General features: G+C 40.1%; 1 protein-coding gene across 1 annotated transcript in view; it reads right to left on the bottom strand.

The window, feature by feature from the left end:
• Window positions 1-2,335: 2,335 nt before the first annotated feature.
• The window catches only part of LOC134220834 (fatty acyl-CoA reductase wat-like), a 32,330-nt gene continuing 15,699 nt past the window's right edge, over window positions 2,336-18,966 (bottom strand). Inside the window, exons 2-7 of the mRNA XM_062699954.1 lie at window positions 18,018-18,386; window positions 17,761-17,917; window positions 16,349-16,745; window positions 5,306-5,425; window positions 4,725-4,985; window positions 2,336-4,101 (exon numbers count right to left, since the gene is read on the bottom strand). Of these exons, the coding sequence (XP_062555938.1) occupies window positions 3,984-4,101; window positions 4,725-4,985; window positions 5,306-5,425; window positions 16,349-16,745; window positions 17,761-17,917; window positions 18,018-18,386 (1,422 nt within the window). The 3' untranslated portion in view covers window positions 2,336-3,983. The remainder of the gene's footprint in view (window positions 4,102-4,724; window positions 4,986-5,305; window positions 5,426-16,348; window positions 16,746-17,760; window positions 17,918-18,017; window positions 18,387-18,966) is intronic.

Raw genomic sequence — 18,966 nt, 5'->3', positions numbered from 1 at the left:
CTATATGTTCGCTCCAAAAACAAACTTTTTATAGAAGGCCCGGGGGTCCAAAGTGTTATATACCGATCGACTCAGCTCGACGAATTGAGGTGATGTCTGTGTGTGTGTGTGTGTGTGTTTTTCTTCCTAAGCAATGGAGAGCGGAGGAGGAATCTGCTCAACAGGCATCCTGGGTTGTCCAGGAAGTGCGGAGTTAGGGACCACCTCCAACAGCAAACGAGGGAGGCAGGACTACATCCCCGACCCGCTGAACCGTTTCCATTGTGATTTTGCAGTACGCTTAAACGCCGGGCACTTTGAACCCCCCATGGGGTGCTTGCTGGAACAAATCAAACAATTGGGAGGGTTCGTGCAGCATTGTGCCTTATGTCCCTCCAATCCGCAGCGTTGGCAGAGATTGCTTCTGTCAGGGCCTTTGCAGTCCAATTGCTTGTGCCCCGGTTCCAGGCACTTGAAGCAAACTTCGGGTTGCTCGTATATGCCCACAGGGCATACCGACCATCCCACCTTGACTACCTTGGAGGCGTCCGCTGCAGATAGCCGAACCAATGCTACCTGCGTCCCTGCCGGACCTCCGTAGCCGAACGGCTGCGAACGGCTGTGTGAAGTGGAGACACTGTTGCCGAAGTGCCGTGACGAGCTCTTCGACTTCGGTGATCTCGTCCAGGTCTTTAACCTTTAGATGCACCTCCGTCGTGAGTGCCCTCACCTTGACCGTCTCGCCTAGGACTTTCTCCGCCAACTTCTTGTAGGCGGCGCCCTTTTGCGAGACGCCCCGCTTCAGCTCGAGGATCATCTCACCCATCCGGGTACGTCTTATTCGACGTACGTCGGTGCCGAGTTCACCGAGCTTGACGTCACTCCTCATCGCCTTCAAGACATCCGAGTACTTAGCCTCGTCCGCCGTGATGACTAGGGCATCGCCCCTGGAGCTATTGGCGCCTACCCTAGACTTCTTGCTACCCTCATTCGCCTGGGCCTTCTTTTCGGCCCTTGACGTCTTCGGTTTCCTCTTGTTCTTGACCAGGGTCCAGGAGGCGTCATCCCCCTTTATTTCCCTGGTCTTATGCGGCTGAGAGCTCTCAGCCTGCCGTAACTTCTTCCCACCGTCTTTCCTGGGTGGACGGACCTTTCCAGGTCCTTCCTCCCCCCGGTTTTGTAGGTACCTGACAGGGGTTCAGCTTCCCAGCCCCACTACCCTTGTTCGGGGTAGTAACCCTCCGCGTTTTGGAGCGGCCCCCAGGGAGCTCATCCCCTGGAGACTGTCTCCTCCGTTTTTGTGTCTGCTCCGTTGGAGCAGTCACCCCCGACGTACCCGCAAATACTTGTGCCTCAGTCTGGGTAGACTTTGGTACCACCGTCTTCGCTGGCACGCCCTCGGTCGATTCGACCTTGCCCGAGTCCGCGAATCCTTGGGCTTCAGTCTGGGTAGACCTCGACTCCACCGATTTCACGGGTTTACACTTGGCCGTCCCGACCGACCTCTCCAGCTTGGCGTCCAGCATCGACTTTCGAAGTTTCTGCAAGCTCCTCTTGAGGTCCTTACTGATATTATACTTCGATGACGTAAAGTCGATGATGGCGTCCAGCTGTTCCGTCGCCACCTCGAAGGCCGAAAGCCCATCGCGTTTGCGGTTCATCGCCTCCACAAGCCATAGGCCGTCAATAACCTCTACCGGCGTTTTTTTAGCCGAGATGAAGGTTAAGTGACCCACGCTGGCGCTGCGCACTGAGCTGCCGACTATTGCCTCTGGCCTCCTAGACGGAGACCTGAACAACCCACCTCTTGAGAAGGGTTTTTAATATGTATGGTATGGAAAGTAAGCTGTTATCGCTTAAACACGAACCAGTTACATACATGTTATTGTCCGAAATTGCAACAAATGAATTAAATAAAAGTTTCGATGTCAAATCCCTGTGATATTATTAGTGACCATAAGGAGCCTGATGATATATTCGAGAAATAACACAAATTGCGATCCGACAGGTATTCACGGAAGACTAGTGCACTTCGACACACTTTCTTCAGAACAAAATTTCGATTTTATGCTTATTTTCAACTAACTACTTCGTAAATTCTAGAACATAGGCAAAAAACAATAATTATTAATATCATTGTTGTTTTCCGGGAGTACCTGTCGTTTTTCTATAATACTTTTAGCAGATTTATTGCATATTATTCTTTATTCGCAATTGATATTTTTGTTGTTTATGTCTTATGTTTATGTCTTCATAAAATGTGTTCTTTCGATTTAAGGTCACTCCTGACGGAATCCAAGTTTAAAAGTGCTCGCGTTTTCGGGGGTACCGTGCGGTACCGAAATCCGTACAGCACTGAAATCCGTCCACCTCATGAGATATCAATAGATTAAAGGGGGTTAAAGGTAATAATTGTAGAACAAATTTATCTTGACCTGTTCACATACTTGGCAGTAAGATTTTAGGACATTGAAATGGAAAGAAGGCTTTGAAATTAAAACAACAAAAATCAAAAACAAATCGCCATTTTGTTTTCGGGTAGAGCATTATTGCACCAAAAGTAATGTGTTTCTTTACTAATTGCGAATCATTACATAAGATAAGCGGAATACAAATCGAAGGGATCGCTTCTCAAGGTGCGTATCGAACTATTTACAGTGGTAGTTTAGTCAATCAAACTGTTTCAATTTAAATATTTAGTTAAAAATAGCTGTACGGATTTTGATCCTTTGATTCGAAATCCGTCCACGGTGGACGGATTTCGAGTCAGAAGTAGTTGATTTTATTCATTATTTTATTATGTTTTTCGTAGTTTTTAATGAGTAAATGTGAAATACTTCAAAAGTAGAAACCTTCATGCTCCTATGTCAATGAAAATCGTTTTATTTATATTTGATTCCTATTTTCTAATGATTTTTGTCATATAGGGTGGGTGTACCAATTGTCGCCATACATAAGAACCACTATTTTTTAACAAATAAGTAAAAGACATGTGGGTGGACTTTATATATCAAGCGAAAGGTTTTACTTTCTGCTCCTTGGAACAGCTGTGAAAACCACAATAAAATTTGTTATAATCATCAAAATTGATTAATCCATAATAGGAACGCATGCACCAGTTGTGGCACTATTCTTAATTTTGGTTCCTTATTTGGCAAATCCCATTGTTTTCTTATGGGACTAGCCAAATAGGGACCACTAGTGCGACAACTGGTGCAAAGGACGTCAAAAATTAAGCAAAATCAATTTTTACAATTATGTTTTGCTTGTTTTGGAAGAAATCAAAGGTTTTATCGTATCATATGAATATGATTTATCGATATGAATTTGGTTTGCAGTGATTTGATTGGCCATTTGGCATATAAAGCACTAGTGCGACAACTGGTGCTATAGCCACAACTGGTACATCTAGCCTACTAAGGTGCTTAAGTGTACGGATTTCGATGCCTCATGGTACACCACTCGATACGGAAGCAACGCACAACTGTTATTTTTATAATTTCACGCATGCTGCGACCCAGCAAAGCTAAATCAACAAAAATGACAGTTGTGCGCCGCCTCTGAATCGAGTGGTGTGCCCCCGAAAACGCAAGCACTTTTAATCTTGGATTCCGTCAGGAGTGGCCTTAAGGGTTATTTACAACTCCATATATTTGGCTTAGAAAGTATGACGAAGTTAGGAATAGAAAAAATGAAAGCTTCGAATTGTTTTTTTTTCATTACCATAGCGTAATAGTTCGTATTATTATTGTGTCACGAAGGATGCTGAATGTAAACTTTGTGTTGATTTGATCTTTACGATTGTAAGCTAAATATGTGAGAACTCGACAGTCATTGAAACAAAACTTTCTGCTTACCAAACCATTGTCCAGAAGAGTCATCTCCATGAACGGATTGCCATTCCTCTATGAATCAAGACGAAAGAAACCATGGATAAACTGGAGTGGAGGTAGAGTAGCACGTAAAAAAAAATCAACGGCAGGATGGTTGCCCAGTTCATTTTTTTAAGCTATCAGGATGGTAAACAAGTTTCCTACGACAAACTTCGACGTTAGCCGGGTTAACCGAAGGCAAATCCACACCCAGATAATTTTCCGTAGCATCCGCTGCATGAAGTGGAATCTACATAAAAAAGATAATGTATAAGAAAGGAGGGAATATTTATATTATTCTGCGTTGATCGGTACGGTATTATTATGTTTGGTAAAATGTAAAGCCGTGACTAAATAACAAATAAAAATATGCCCCAGTATGCTCTTCCACTGGTCAAAGAGTAGCAAATAAAAGATTAATATTTGAAATAATTAAATATTTGAATTATTGTATAATCACGAAAATTATCTCGACAAAAAAATGGAAAAGAAATGACTTTTTGGGACATCTAAATTTTTTGGGACTTTCTAAGACGTGTTTCAAAAAAGTCAAACTTTGACCGTTTTGGTCAAACAATTAACGAATTCCGATTGAGTTGAAATTTTGCATCTAGGGACTTTTTTCGAAGATTTGAAACTTTCGAGCACTATCCGTTTCTGAAATTCGAAAAGTCGATTTTCTTTGGCCCCTTAGAGTCCTTCTATGCTCAATATATAATTGCATTATAAATATTTCTGTCTTCTAAATACAGGTGCTTAACAGGAAAACATAATCTTTCTCTCTATCTGAAATCATGCAAAAGAAGCATAGTTTCCCGACCAAACGACATGCGGCATTGTTGTGCACTGCTACAGAACAAAACAAGCACCCACCTTCGGTTGGCAACCGCTTTCCAACGGTCTCCTCTGACCGTTCGTTCCTTGAACCAGTAGCGCCGAATGCCGGGAATGTACGTCCGGAAGTATTCGGCCCAGTTGATGGTTCCCATGTCGAATTCCAGCAGCCGAGCTTCTTCGTTCGATAGCAGTGACCGCAACCGACGCAAGTTTCCGTTTCCAATGGTCCATTCACGTAGGCCAAAGTACGACATCAGCTCCAGAAAGTGGGTGGTCTTTCGGAGTGCTTTGCGGTATCTGAAGATGGAAAGTGGTTTCGGCAGAGTGTTAAACTCAATTGAGATGATTTCCAGATGCAAACAAAATACTATGCTTATTTAATTCAACCACACAAAATCAACAGAATGAAATTAACATCCAATTTGTTAGGAGAGTGCATTTAAATTTTAGTTATTTATGACTGATTTTATAACAAATCACAAACTTTGCCTCGAAATGGTCTTTCCAAATTACGTATGTTTCCTCGCTCCAACCACAATTTAAACGAAATGAAACTATTTGTTTTTGGACAGAACACATGAGCAGTTTAATTAAAAGCAACCGTGTTGAAAACTCACAGCGGTTTTTTGCGTCGTATCACTTGGGTGAGGTCCAGCAGGGCGGCCGGGATGGAGTGAAAGCAGAATGACAGGAATCTGAACAACGGCCGGTATGCGGTAATGCAGTAGGAGTAGTTCCTGGAAAAAATAATTTAGTGGGTTCGCTCTTTAATTATGAAATGAAATTAAACTCCACGGTTTCGGTATTTGGTTTCACTTTAATTGAATGCTTCGCGATAATGGAATAGATTTATTGGAATGAAATTGACGCTTTGAAATCGGTATAACTAGGCCGTTTACAAAAAAGTCCTAATGACAATGCAATAATAAACGGATGTGCAGTGATTTTTATTCAAATTAATTTATATGTTCACGATCGTGTATAAAAACAAATCAGATTTATGGAGATAATACGTTGATTTGATAATGATGATGAAATATTTTATATAATTTATATCACCAAAACAAAGCCACAAATCGGGCATTTACAAATAATATTCCAAAAACACGTGTTGAGATTGCTCCAAACGCGCATAAAGGTGAAACTACAGTGGAAGATTATTTGCTTACATATATGCTGAACAATTGACTTAAATTTCTGCGCTGTACGATAACTTATTAAGTTACATTTGATCACTTGGAAATCGGAGCAGAAAAATATGGGATAAATTTGAAATTCACCCCGCGATTAATTGTATAACCCTTTTTATGAATATATGTAAATTTCTCAATTATGTTATCGACAATGATTATTCAAGAATGATTCAAAACATTTCCAGAGCTCATATAGAAATGAATGCATTATATGCCTATTAGTTTTTCCAGGTCGGCGACACGGGTGGCACCAGAGTTCTGGTAAAGGTGGGGCGCCAGTAATTTGGCGTAATTGATTCATTTATAATTTGGCGTCAGTAATAAGCATTATAATTGAAGGTCAAGCGATAAATTAATTTAAAGAAATGTCAGACAGTTTCAAATGCAACGAATTTTTTATTGTATTTTATCTATGATTGAAAAGAACCCTCTGTCTCTCAGTAATTTACGAATGATTGCTAAAAGAACTTCAAGAGTGATTTCTGAAAAAAAAAATCTTGAAGGAATATTCGAAGGTCTCAAGGAATATCCAATTGAATTTACGGAGGAGTGTGTGAAGCGTTTCCTAAAAAAAATCGGAAGAACTCCAGGATGAAGTGTTGAAGAAATTCTGAAGGATTTCCAAGAATTCTCATAAGAAATTACTGTGAGCCAAAATAAAAAGCACGTGGTTGAAAAGAGAGGGTATAGATGAGTGTGATTGATCTACTAATTGCCGTAGGGGGTTGCACCGTATCTGTCACATTACCGCTGTGAATAGCATTAAGTTTACCGTAGCATAGTGGTAAAGCACTTGTCTGGCGTACAGGGAGGTGTGGGTTCGATTCCCACCGGTAGGCAGTGGATATTTTTGCATATTTCCTAAATATTCTCCTCTTCAAAAAACATGTTTTTGGTCCTCAATATCGTTTTCCACATAGATAAAGAATTACTGGAAGAATTTCTTTAAGAAATTTCTGAAATAATTGTTGAATTTCTTATAAAAGTTCGAAGAAACTCCTAAACCAATTTCCGCAGGAATTTCTGAAGCAATTTAAAAAAATTGAAGGAATTCTCCCAAGGGAATTTCGGGATGTTTCCCTGATACTTTTTCCGTAATTATTTCCGAAGTATTTTCCGTAGGAATTCCGACCAAATTTCCAAAGAAGTTTCCGAAGAAATTCTTTAAAAAAAAATCGATAAGAAAATTTCGAAGGAATCTCTTGAGGAATTTCCGAAGGAATTCTCAAGATGCAAGTGTTCTTTAAGGATGTTCAAAAAGATTTTCCTATAGAATTTTGTTTAAGGAATTTCTTAGGAAAAATCTGAAGGAATTCCTAGAGTCTTTGAATTTGCGAAGGAATATCTCAAGTTCCTTTGAAAATTCCGTTAGGTATTTGTTTGGCAATACCTGAAAGTAATTCCGGCGGAATTACAAGAGCCAAAATAATGGAATACCTGAAAGAATTTCTGAGCGTATTTCTAAGGGAATTCCTTAATGAAATTCCGAAAGCTTTTCTAAAAGAATTCAGACAAATTTTAGAAGAATTCCTTAGAAAAAATCCTAAAGGAATTTCTGGATATGTTAGAAGTAATTTCTTGAGGAATTTAGTAATGAATCACTGGAGGAGCTTCCGATTACTTAGAGAAATTTACGATGAAATCCCTGGAGAAATTTGTGAAGGTATGCATGGAAGATCAGTTGGATGACTACTGGAACTAATTCCTGGAGGTATCTTTTTACGAAAAAAATATCTAAATTCATGAAATATCACCTGGATGAATACTCTACGAAATTTCTGGAGAAATTTCCGAAGTAACTCCTGAAGTAAATTCCTAAGAAATTCTTAATAATATCCGAAGAAGTATGATAATGGATCGACTGCAAACCCGATATTTTTGGGCAAGGGTCGTTCGACCGAAGCCCATACGGCCGAAAGCCATTTGGCCGAGTGGCACTAGGCCGAACAAACCATTTGGCCGAAAGGGTCATTTCGGTCAGCCAGACAAAACATGAACCTTGTATACCAAATGACTTTCGGCCAAATGGTATATACGGTCACAACTTTCGGCCTAGTGGCATTCGGCAAATGGATTCCGGCCGAATGGGTTTCGGCCAAACGACCCTTTTCCATATTTTTGGCATGAAGTCTTAATTCCAATTTTCACAAGAATTTCCGAAGGAGTTCCTTCAGATGTTCATAACGGAATTCTCGCAAATAACAATTCCAGTAGGTATTTGTTTGTAAATTCCATAGGAAACTTTGTCGTGTATTCCTTCAACAGTTCTTTAAGAAATTCCTACTCAAAACATTTGAAAACTCCTACAGGATTTTATTCCAAAATTTCTCCAGAAAATCCCTCAGAAATTCTTTCGGACTTCTTCAGGAATAATTAATAAAATTTCTTCCGTAGTTCATTTGAATATTCCTCCAGGGATTCTTCCGTAAAATCTCCCGAAAGGCCTTTATAAAATTAACAATAAATTCCTTTAGTAAAACAATGTAATATTCCTTTCAAAATTTGTAAATTTTGTTAAAAAATTCTTCTGGAAAATTATTGAAGAATGAAATAGGGAATCCAAAAGGAGTTTTCGTAGGGGTTTCAAACGGAAATTCAAAGGGATTATCGAAGGAATTCTCAAAAGAATTTCTGAAGAAATTCCTTAAAGAATGCGTAAAGAAATTTCCGAATGACTTTCGATGCTTTTTTATAATTCCTTCTTTAATTTTCGAGGAATTTCTTTAACTTTCAAAGGAATCTTCCAATTTATTTTCGGAATTAAAATTTATTTCTTAAATTAATTTTTGGAAATTTCTCCAATTTTTTATAGAGATTCCTTCAATAATTCCTTTACAAATTCCTATAGAATTTTTTTTCGGAAATTCATTTAGAAATTCATTCGGAAAATTCTTTAGGAATTCTTTTATGAGATATATTTTGTTTCATTTCCTACGCAAAACCCTTTAGAAAATCAAAAAAAAAATTCTAAGTCCTTTTCAAGGGAAAACACTTAGAATATTTAATGGAGGTACGATGCTGGGTCATTTGAGCGAAGGTCGTCAGTCCCGAAGGTCATTTGGACACAGCCGTTAGGCCGAATGAGAAGTGAGAAGGGAGAAGTGAGAAGTGAAAAATGAGAAAAAAGGTGTAATATGTGAGATGTGAGAAGTGAGTAGCAAGAAGGGAGAAGTAAGAAGTAAGAAGCGAGAAGCGTGAAGTGAGAAGCGAGAAGTGAATAGTGAGAAGTGAGATGTAAGAGGTTACAAGTGAGAATTGAGAAGTGATATGTGAGAAATGAGAAGTGATAAATGAGAAGTGAGAAATAATTTGTGAGAAGTGACAAGTCAAGACAAAATTTTCAAAACGACTTATCTGCTTTTGTAAACAAAGATTCAAACGACGATTTGACGAATCTGATAGCTCTCCCACGCAAACCAGCACCATCAACAGGTAGCGGAATCCTTCACCTAACTATTGATGGTGTTGGTTTGCGTGGGAGAGCTATCAGATTCGTCAAATCGTCGTTTGAATCTTTGTTTACAAAAGCAGATAAGTCGTTTTGAAAATTTTGTCTTGAAGTGAGAAATGAGAAATAATTTGTGAGAAGTGAGAAGCAAGAAGGGAGAAGTGAGGAGAGTGAAATGAGAGAGCGAGAAGTGAGAAATAAGAAGGAAGAAATGAGAAGTGACAAATGAGAGCCGAGAAGTGAATAGTGAGAAGTGAGTAATGAGATAAACATGTGAGATGTGAGAAGGGAAAACTGAGAAGCAAGAAGCGGTAAGTAAAAAGAGGGAAGTGAGAAGTGACAAATGAGAGATTAGATACGATAAGTGAGATTTCAGATAGAAAAAGTGAGAAGAGATAAGTAGGAAGTACGTAGTGAAAAATGAGAAGTGTGAAGTAAGTAGTGTAAAGTGAGAAGTGAGGAATAAGAAGTGAATAGTGAGTAGTAAGACTTGAGAAGTAAGAAACGAGTGGTACACACTTAATTTTTTTCACCGAGGCCGGCAAAATAAATTACCGAGAATCCAACAGCCGATACTTCGGTAAAAATCTCGGTAAAAGTTCAAATTACCGATTGGTCGTAAAATGTGCGAAACCACCCATCTGTCAAAAATTGCCGTTCCGTTCGGTAGTTCTTTGCCGAATAGATCGGTAATGTGGTTTGCCGAAATCCAGTGATTTTTTTATTTTCTTTCAGATAGACCAAAATAAAAAAAAACTAAAAGCGCAAATGCAAATGAAAATAATATATTTCGTTCGTTTTTGTTGCTGTTCATATTCATAAATCGAAACAAAACAATGTTCAAATACAAAAACTACTTCCAAAATTATGGTTCAGCACAAAAGGAGTGGCACATGTTTTTCCAAGCTGCAGCAGGAAAATCTTGAAAAAGACAAAAAAAGAAGAAAAAAAAAGAAGACAAGAAAAGAAGACAAAACACGCAAAAGATATGCCGTATTAGTAGGATATGCTGTCTTTTTCGGGATTTTTCGATTTGAAAAAACTTGTGTCGTTCCCCTTGGTGCAGCATGAAGTTTATAAATTTTGCACAATAAACCTGGTCACGTCTACTCTGCAACATCATTCTGCGGATCCACATATCCTTGTGTAAAGAGCTGTAGTTCGAACTCCTTCCTGCGGGGAAGTCGGATTTTGTCGTCCTTGCTATGTCTCTGACGAATGGTTCTATTGTGGACTACAGCTATATTGTTTCCTAAAAATAATAAACATACATAAATTTTATTATGTTAATATTGAATGCAGCCTGTAATGCTTCGAGAATTTATTTATATAAGTACAAATAAGGAAATTTGAGCTATAGAATAAAAACTTACCAAGAGAACTGAAGATGGCCACGTGTTTTCTAACGGTAGATCGCGATAGAGATTTATACTTTTGACAATTGAGTTTACCGAAATTCGGGTAAATTCCAGTTTGCCAATAACTATGGCAAACTTGACTACCGAGTTTCAGTTATTTGTATAAACGTCATATTTATTAACGAGATATCAGTTAAAATTGGATTTTACGATCATGTTCGTCAATTCGTTTTACCGAGAAAAAAATTGTGGATTAAGTGTGTATGACCCGAGAAGCAAGCGAGAAGGAAGAAGTAAAAAGTGGATGAGAAGTGAGATGTGCATAGTGAGAAGTGAGAAATAGGAAGGGAGAAATGATGAGTAAAAAACGGTAGCGAGAAGTGGAATGTGAGATTTGGGAAGTGTGAAGTAAGGAATGATATGCGAGTAGTGAGAAGCAAAAGGTGAGCAGTGGAAAGTAATTTTGAAAAATGAAAAGTGTGAAATAAATAGTGAGAGGTGAAATGTGGGAAATCAGAAGTGATAAAAGGGAAGTGAGAAGTACTATGTAAGATGTAAGAAGTGAGAAACAAGAAGGGAGAAGTGGGAAGGCAGAAATGAGATATTAGTAGTGAGAAGTAAGAAGTGAGGAGAGAGAAGTGAGAAGTGAAAAGTAAGACGCGGGAAGTCAGAAGTGAGAGGCGAGAAGTGAACAGTGTGAAGTGAAAAATGAGATAAACATGTGAGATTTGAAAAATGAGAAGTAAGAAACGAGAAGTGATAAGTGAGAGCCGAGAAATGAGAAGCTGTAAGTAAGAAGCGAGATTTAGAAGTGAGAATTTCGATACGAGAAATGAGGTGTAAGATGTGAGAAGCGAGAAGTGAGAAACGAGAAGTGATAAGTGAGAACCGAGAAATGGAATGGAAGCGACAAATGAGAAGTGAAATTGAAAAGTGAGAAATTCAGTACGAGAAGTGAGATGTAAGATGTGAGAAGTGAGAAGCGAGAAGTGATAAGTGGAAGTCTAGAAGCGAATGAAGAAAAGTGAGTTGTGAGAAGTGAGTTATAAGAAGTGAAGAGTGAGGAAAAAAAAGCAATTTGTGAGATGTGAGAAGTGACAAGGGACCAGAGAGAAGTTAAGCCGAGAAATAGGTTGGAGGCGACAAATGGTCGGGGTTCAGCCAAACCGCACCAAGCGGCTTTTCGACTGACTTGTGATATTTTGTTCGTAAAAGGACAACGGAAATAGTTTCATATCAATTTGAACGTACATTTGCAGTATGATATCCTCAGTAATGGGGTTGAGGGATATCCGATACGATTTACGATCAATTAAATCTGCTAAACGAAAGTTTGAGCAGAAAAATCGGAAATTTTTCGTTGGCGCTTGGTGCGATTTGGCTGAACCCCGACCAAATGAGAAGTGAGAAATTCAATACGAGAAGTAAAATGTGAGAAGTGAAAAGCGAGGAGTAAGATGTGAGAAGTGAGAAGCGAGGAGTAAGATGTGAGAAGTGAGAAGCGAGAAGTGAGAAATAAGAAGCCAGAATTGAATGGAGAGAACTGGGTTGTGAGAAGTGAGATAGGAGAAGTGAGGAGCGAGAAATGAAAAGTAGTAAGATGTGAGAAGGGAAGGCAAGGGTGGGTGAGGGTGGGGGTGAGGGTGAAGTTAGAAGATAGAAGTGGGGAGTGGGAAGTAAGAAGTGAGATGTGAGAATTGAGGAGCGAGAAGTGCAAAGTGAGAGGTGAGAAGTGAATAATGAAGTGAGAAATGAGATAAAGATGTGATATGTGAAAAGTTTGAAGTTATAAGTGAGAGCTGAGAAATGAGGAGCTACAAGTAAGAAGTGAGATTTAGAAGTGAGAAGTGAGACATTTGATACGAGATGTGAGAAGTGAGAAACGAGAAGTGATAAGTGGAAGCCGAGAAGCGAATGGAGAGAAGTGAGTTGTGAGAAGTGAGTTATGAGAAGTGAAGAGTGAGAAATAAAAAGAAATTTGTAAGATGTGAGAAGTGAGAAGGAACAAGAGAGAAGTTAGAAGGGAGAAGTGAGGTGTGTGATGTGTGATGTGAAAGGTGAGAAGCGAAAAGTTGAGAAGTGAGAAGTGAGAATCGAGAAGTGAGAAGTGAGAGGCGAGAAATGAAAAGTGAAAAGTGAGATGTAAAATGTGTAAAAATGAGATAAATATGGGAGATGTGAGAAGTAAGAAGGGAGAAGTGTACCACGCGTATTTGACGTCACACGTTTCATTGCTTGGATTGCAATCGTGGCATCATGCTCGTTTAGCTACACTAGTTGAGAGTTCGTTTGGCTACCCTCGTCTTCGCCTCAGCATGTCTATAGAACCTACAGTGTCTATAATCTAGACTTTCCGATTTGAGTACAATATTTAGACCACTACCCGGGATGTGGGTGGTCGTCGAGTAACTCGATAATATTATTGAGTTCGCAAGCGAAAGGCAGAACATCATTAATGAACTGAAACAGAAACTGCTGGTGTTCGAGTCGTAAGACAAGAACAGGACGTTTTTATCAGCCACCCGGGAGAAGCGAGAAGGCCGACAAAGGTGCCACAACTGAGGCCTTCTCCTTCCTTGGAACATAGACTATGGCAGAAAAGGTGATTCATTTCGCCCTGACGTCCAACGAGGAAAATATTGCGCCTAACCAAAAACGGCTCAGGCAACAAACCGGCGGAGGTGCTCAGAGCAAAGCCAAGCAGTAGGCGACAGTAGACCAAACGTCGTGTTGACCGAAAATCCCTGGCAGCTGGTCAGTAGCTCAAAGCGGAAGGCGAGCGCATCTCGACCCGCAAAGAAAGTTTAGGACAGAGTAGATGCCTTGCTGCTTAAAACCGATAAGCATAAGTACGCCGACATCGATGCAGGCGACCGAAAAGCTTTCGGCGTTGGAACAGGACGCACGAAGCGTCAGACGCACCAAGACTGGTGAAATGATCTTGGTGCTGAAACGTGGAGCTAGCGGGACGACTGGCCCAACCCTAGCAGCACACATGCTTCACATAGGTCGCTGCAACTCATATGTGGCCAGATTTAGTCACAATCAAGTTGCTTCAACCATTTTTGTCTGACTTGTGCTGCTCGGGAAGAGATCTTGGGAGACCGCGCCGAGGTGAGGTCGTTAGGGACGGAAGTGACCTTCCAGTGCAAGCAACTGGACGAGGTCACGAACGTGGACGACGTCGTCTCTGCCGTCAGAGAGCAGGGCGGTACAAAGGTCATATATTTGGCACGCAGCTAGCCTACCCTAGTTAATGGAGCGAGGGATGTTGAAATTGGCTGGTCAGTAAGCCCAATAAGCAAACTGGACTGGTACTATTGGTGCTTAGAGTCGGGACATAAGTCCTACGACTTTAAGGGCGCAGACCGTAGCAACCTGCGTCGTCATTGTGGTTGGAAAGGGCACAAGGCGCAGGAATGCGATAAGTTACCAAAGTGTCCATCTGCGCCAGCAAAAAGCAAGCATGTAATCACGTTATGGGTGAACCTCCGTGTCCCATCGGAAAGGAAAACAAGAAGAAGCCACGCAAGCAACACAGTTGAATCTTAACCACTGTGCATCTGTCCAGCAGCTGCTGTGGCAGTCGGTCTCGGAATCGAGGACTGATGTCGCTCTCCTGTCCGACCCGTACCACGTCCCTGACTTGGGTCGTTATTTACGTGACTATTTTCACTCGGAATTTATCCATATACCACAAGGAGCAAGCAATTTATTTGAAACAGGTCGACAGACCTTTGTATACGCGTGTAGATCGAAAAGCCTTGCTGCAGGAATTTCTTGAAGAGACAAGAAACTATGCTACAAAGAGCATGTACCATATTTGAAACAGGTCGACAGATCTTTGGTTACGCGTGTAGATCCAAAAGGCCTTACTCCAGGAATTTCTCGGATGGCCAAGAAGTTATTCTTCATTCACATTCTATTCTATGTATACATATAGCACAAGGAGTATGCACCATATTTGAAACAGGTTGATAGACCTTTGGTTACGCGTGAAAATAGCGAAAATCCGTTTTTTTATTTAAAGTCGTTTTTTACGCGGTTTTCGGGATTTACGCGGTTTTTTACGCGATTTTCGGGATTTACGAGGTTTTTTTATACGCGGATTTTTTCAAAAGTTTTTTTTTACACGGTTTTTAAAAAAGGTTCGGAAACACGTGAAAACTAACGAGCCTGGATTAAAAACAAAGAGGCGCAATACTCCTACCTTTAACAACCTTGTGCTCGATTGGAACAACCGATTTGACAGCAAATGCGCTGTTCCAATTTTGACACTTCATCTCTTTGTTATGAGTGCAGCCTCTTTTGTGAAAACCACAAAGAAACGATTTTTAGTGAAGTCGTTTTTTACGCGGTTTTTGGGATCTACGCGGTTTTTTTTACGCGGATTTGATTTACGCGGAACGTATCCATGGCGTAAAAACCGACTCCAGTGTATTCTCAAACAAATGCTTTCAGTAATTCCTCAAAAAATCCCTTCCGAAACTCTAGAAAGAAATTCTTATATTCTTTTAGGACTGCTTCGGAAATCACTTCAAGAGATCCTTCAAAAATTTCATCTGGAAACTCTCTTGATATTTTCGTTAGGATTTTTAGGATTTTCTATTTCATTCTTCAATTACCTTAATTTTCGAAAAAAAAATCCTTTCAACAAAATATACGGAATAATTCCTGCAGGAATTTTACATGGTCTAATTAAAAGGAAAAGGAAGTTCCGAAGGAATTTCTGAATACATTTTTAAAGGCCTTTCCATATAATTTTTCGAAGGAATCCCAGGATGAATATCAACAGTAGTTTGTGCAATTAGTTGCTAAAAGATGATTTTTCAGCTCGAGTTGTAAGTTTATCTTGCCGGTTTGGATAAATACTACGAGTGTTGAAACGAGTTGCACGCGCTATTTTCTGCAATGACGAAAAATGGGCTTTAAAATGATACATTTGAACCAAAAAGGGAGAATCTAATTCACTTCACGTGATCATTCTTGCCAGTAAAACATGTTGCTGCAGAGAACAGTCAGATTTCATGTTGTCGTGCTACATTGCATAGCTTGACATACCGTGAATCGATAGATGAACCTGCCTTTAGAGATTTTTGATGTCATGCCCATCACACTATTTCATTTATTATGCGACGCGGAGCATACACCATTTCAACACTTACCAAAGCTAATTCAGCAAAATGTCTGATATTATGATCAAGAATTGCAAAAAAAAAAAACATTGAAGGCGTTATATTCTAAATATTATCTCTGGAGGGAATTCCTGAAGTGGAAAGTGGAAGGATTTTCTAAAGAATTTTCAGAGAAAAAATGTCGAAGAAATTCCTGGAGAAATTTTAGAATGAATTATCGAAGAATTTTCCAAAGTCTGAAAGATTTTCGGATAGATTTTGCAAACGAATTGCTAAAGGTATTTCCGAAGAAATTTCTTATAGGAATTTACGATGGAATTTTCAACTAAAAATTCTATTTCAATTGCAAAAGAAATATCAAGATTTCTTCAGAAAATTGGCGGAAAATCAGTTTTTCCTCATAATAATTTTGGCGTATATAACTAAAGTTCAGTGAAATATTCGATTTGGTGGGCTACGCGCCCCATCATGCCCCAGCTCCAGCTTAACTCCGCCAGTGGTCGGCGAACGTTTGATTGCAACTCACCACACCATCTGATGCATCCGACTCTCGAAGCCAAGCGAAACCATCTCCATGTAGCGCCCCCAAGTGAGACTATGTTCCATGTACATGTAGTTGTATGTCGGCAGTTGATTCGTGCAATCTGGCTGGGAGTTAGCGGACAGTTGGCCCACTTCATTACCCGTGCCATTTTGGCAACTGTTCAGTTGTCGTTGACATCTGTTTCGGTGTCGTTCCATAATGTCATAGGCGGCAGCAATTAAGGCATTCACGCAATAGTCCACCGGAACCAGGTTGGCGCGCTTGGACGCGCTGCCCCAGATGGTATGGATCAGTCCTTTAACAGTCCACATGCACAGCCCCGAAGGCCCGTTCAAATTGTCCGTCCAGCCGGGGAGTGGTTCTCGGTAGGTGGAAATCACTAAAATGAAGGAAGAAAATCGGTATCATTTGGTTGATTGGAACACAATTTCCCTCATGTTGTGCACGTGATGCGATACATTTCGCGCCTAATCATATTCGAAGCTGGCAGCCTCTCCGATTAAATGATTTTTTTTTGTTTGTGTATCCCGTTACAGATGTGAAACATCGCTAAGAATGTTGACTATTTAAATATCAGCATCGCAATTACTTCTTCTTCTTCTTATTGGCATTACATCCCCACACTGGGACAGAGCCGCCTCGCAGCTTAGTGTTCATTAGGCACTTCCACAGTTATTAACTGCGAGGTTTCTAAGCCAGGTTACCATTTTTGCATTCGTATATCATGAGGCTAACACGATGATACTTTTATGCCCAGGGAAGTCGAGACAATTTCCAATCCGAAAATTGCCTAGACCAGCACCGGGAATCGAACCCAGCCACCCTCAGCATGGTCTTGCTTTGTAGCCGCGCGTCTTACCGCACGGCTAAGGAGGGCCCCCAAAATTACTTAATCACTCTAAATTCCCTTCCTTTCCTACTGTATTCCCTAAACTCGACCAAAGCGCGACTCTTTCGGTTCCCCAAAAACTGACACTATGTATAAGAATCAAGAAATGTACTATTAATATTGATTTCGGCTTCGTAGATCTTATTATCACGGTAATTGAACCTCCCAAATAAACGAGACAATAAAAAAATAACAATGCAGGTCGATAGAAGTGCGAAATGTATTAGTTCCAGAAACGTGTGAACTGTTTTTGGTTTAGTGTCGCTCTCCACTTTCTTCAATGTATTTCAAATTGTTTCATTCGATAAAATGCGAAGAATTTCAAAAACAGATTTAATTTATAGTTTAATGTTAATCAAAGTATATGCAGATGAAAGAAATATCACAATAAGCGAATATAATGTGCCATAATGTCATCTCATGTAGGGAAAGCTTATTTGTGCATTGCTACATCATAAACGAATTATACTACTGTGAAATTGTGGCCATTACAATTGACACCTACCTATCGGAGGGCGGAAGATTCCTATCGGAAGCTTAGCAAACTCATCCCGAATCATTATTTCCGCGCACTTTTTACTAAATGTGTACGTATTTGGCATTGGTCCCAGGCAACAATGCTGAAAGCGTCCCATCTCCTGTTCCGTCAGTGCTGTGGTTAACTATTGCGAAAATGCAGTGAAGCTCAATCAACACGATTAAGCCACAATCAAATCATCAGTGAGCAGTAATTGCAAACCATTTTCGCATTAGTGCACTCACCTGTAGCGTCACCTCCTGCCGAAGGGGAAGGTCGTCGTAAATTTCCTCTCCGATTTCCACCCGGTTGCAGTTGGAATAAAGTGTCGACACGTGCACCACGGAGCGCAAGCGGTGCATTCGTTGGGCCAGCTGGAGCACCTTCCGCGTTCCGCCGACGTTCGTTACGAGTGCATTGCGGATGGTTTCGTTGAACTTAACCGAGGCCAATACGTTAAAAATGATTTCCGTCTCCTGTAGCAACCGATGTTCGCTTTCGGACGCACTCCCGTCACAAAGCAACGAATCGCTATCCAGATCCATCTGGACGGCTTCCAATTTTGCGAACAGCAGCTCTTCGGTCCGATAAAAAGAGCGCGCTTTCTCAAAAACCTGGCGAATGAAAGGAAAAGTCTTTCAATGTGGAAATTCTCAATTCATTATAAATAGAGGCAAACTAGAATTTCAACTTCAACCGAGATGATGCAATAGTGAAAGCATAGCCTTTCATCACACAAATTCTATCATTATAAGATCCCATTCGATTCCTATTATATAATCCATGTTTTATTTAAAGGTCTTTACAATAGAAATAAAGTTCATATTCATCATATTCAAAGAGAATCAACATAGCGAGGGTATGAACAGTTTTCAAACTGAAGATCTCCTTTTCAGACATTTGAAGTTTAAATTCCATTCAATTAATGTAATAATCGTTTCCACTATCTTAAACCTTCAACATTTGTCAGAAAACTACTCGAACTATGGGTGTCACTGACGTTCTATCTTTTGGCATTTACTGGTGGGATCTCACTCCTTGATTCCTCTTTATTCTTAATATTAAAATCGTAAACAGATTTCGTAACAATCTGCCAGAGGTTTTCCATCGGATGGAGAACGGGAGACCGTACTGTCCGCTTCTTGTCAATTTTTTGATCATCAAACGAATTCTACACATTTATAGCTAAGACTT

This window comes from Armigeres subalbatus, chromosome 3, assembly GCF_024139115.2.
Source record: "Armigeres subalbatus isolate Guangzhou_Male chromosome 3, GZ_Asu_2, whole genome shotgun sequence".
NCBI lineage: Eukaryota > Metazoa > Arthropoda > Insecta > Diptera > Culicidae > Armigeres > Armigeres subalbatus.
Note: the sequence above shows the minus strand (reverse complement) of the source record. Positions and strands in the feature narration are given on the sequence as shown.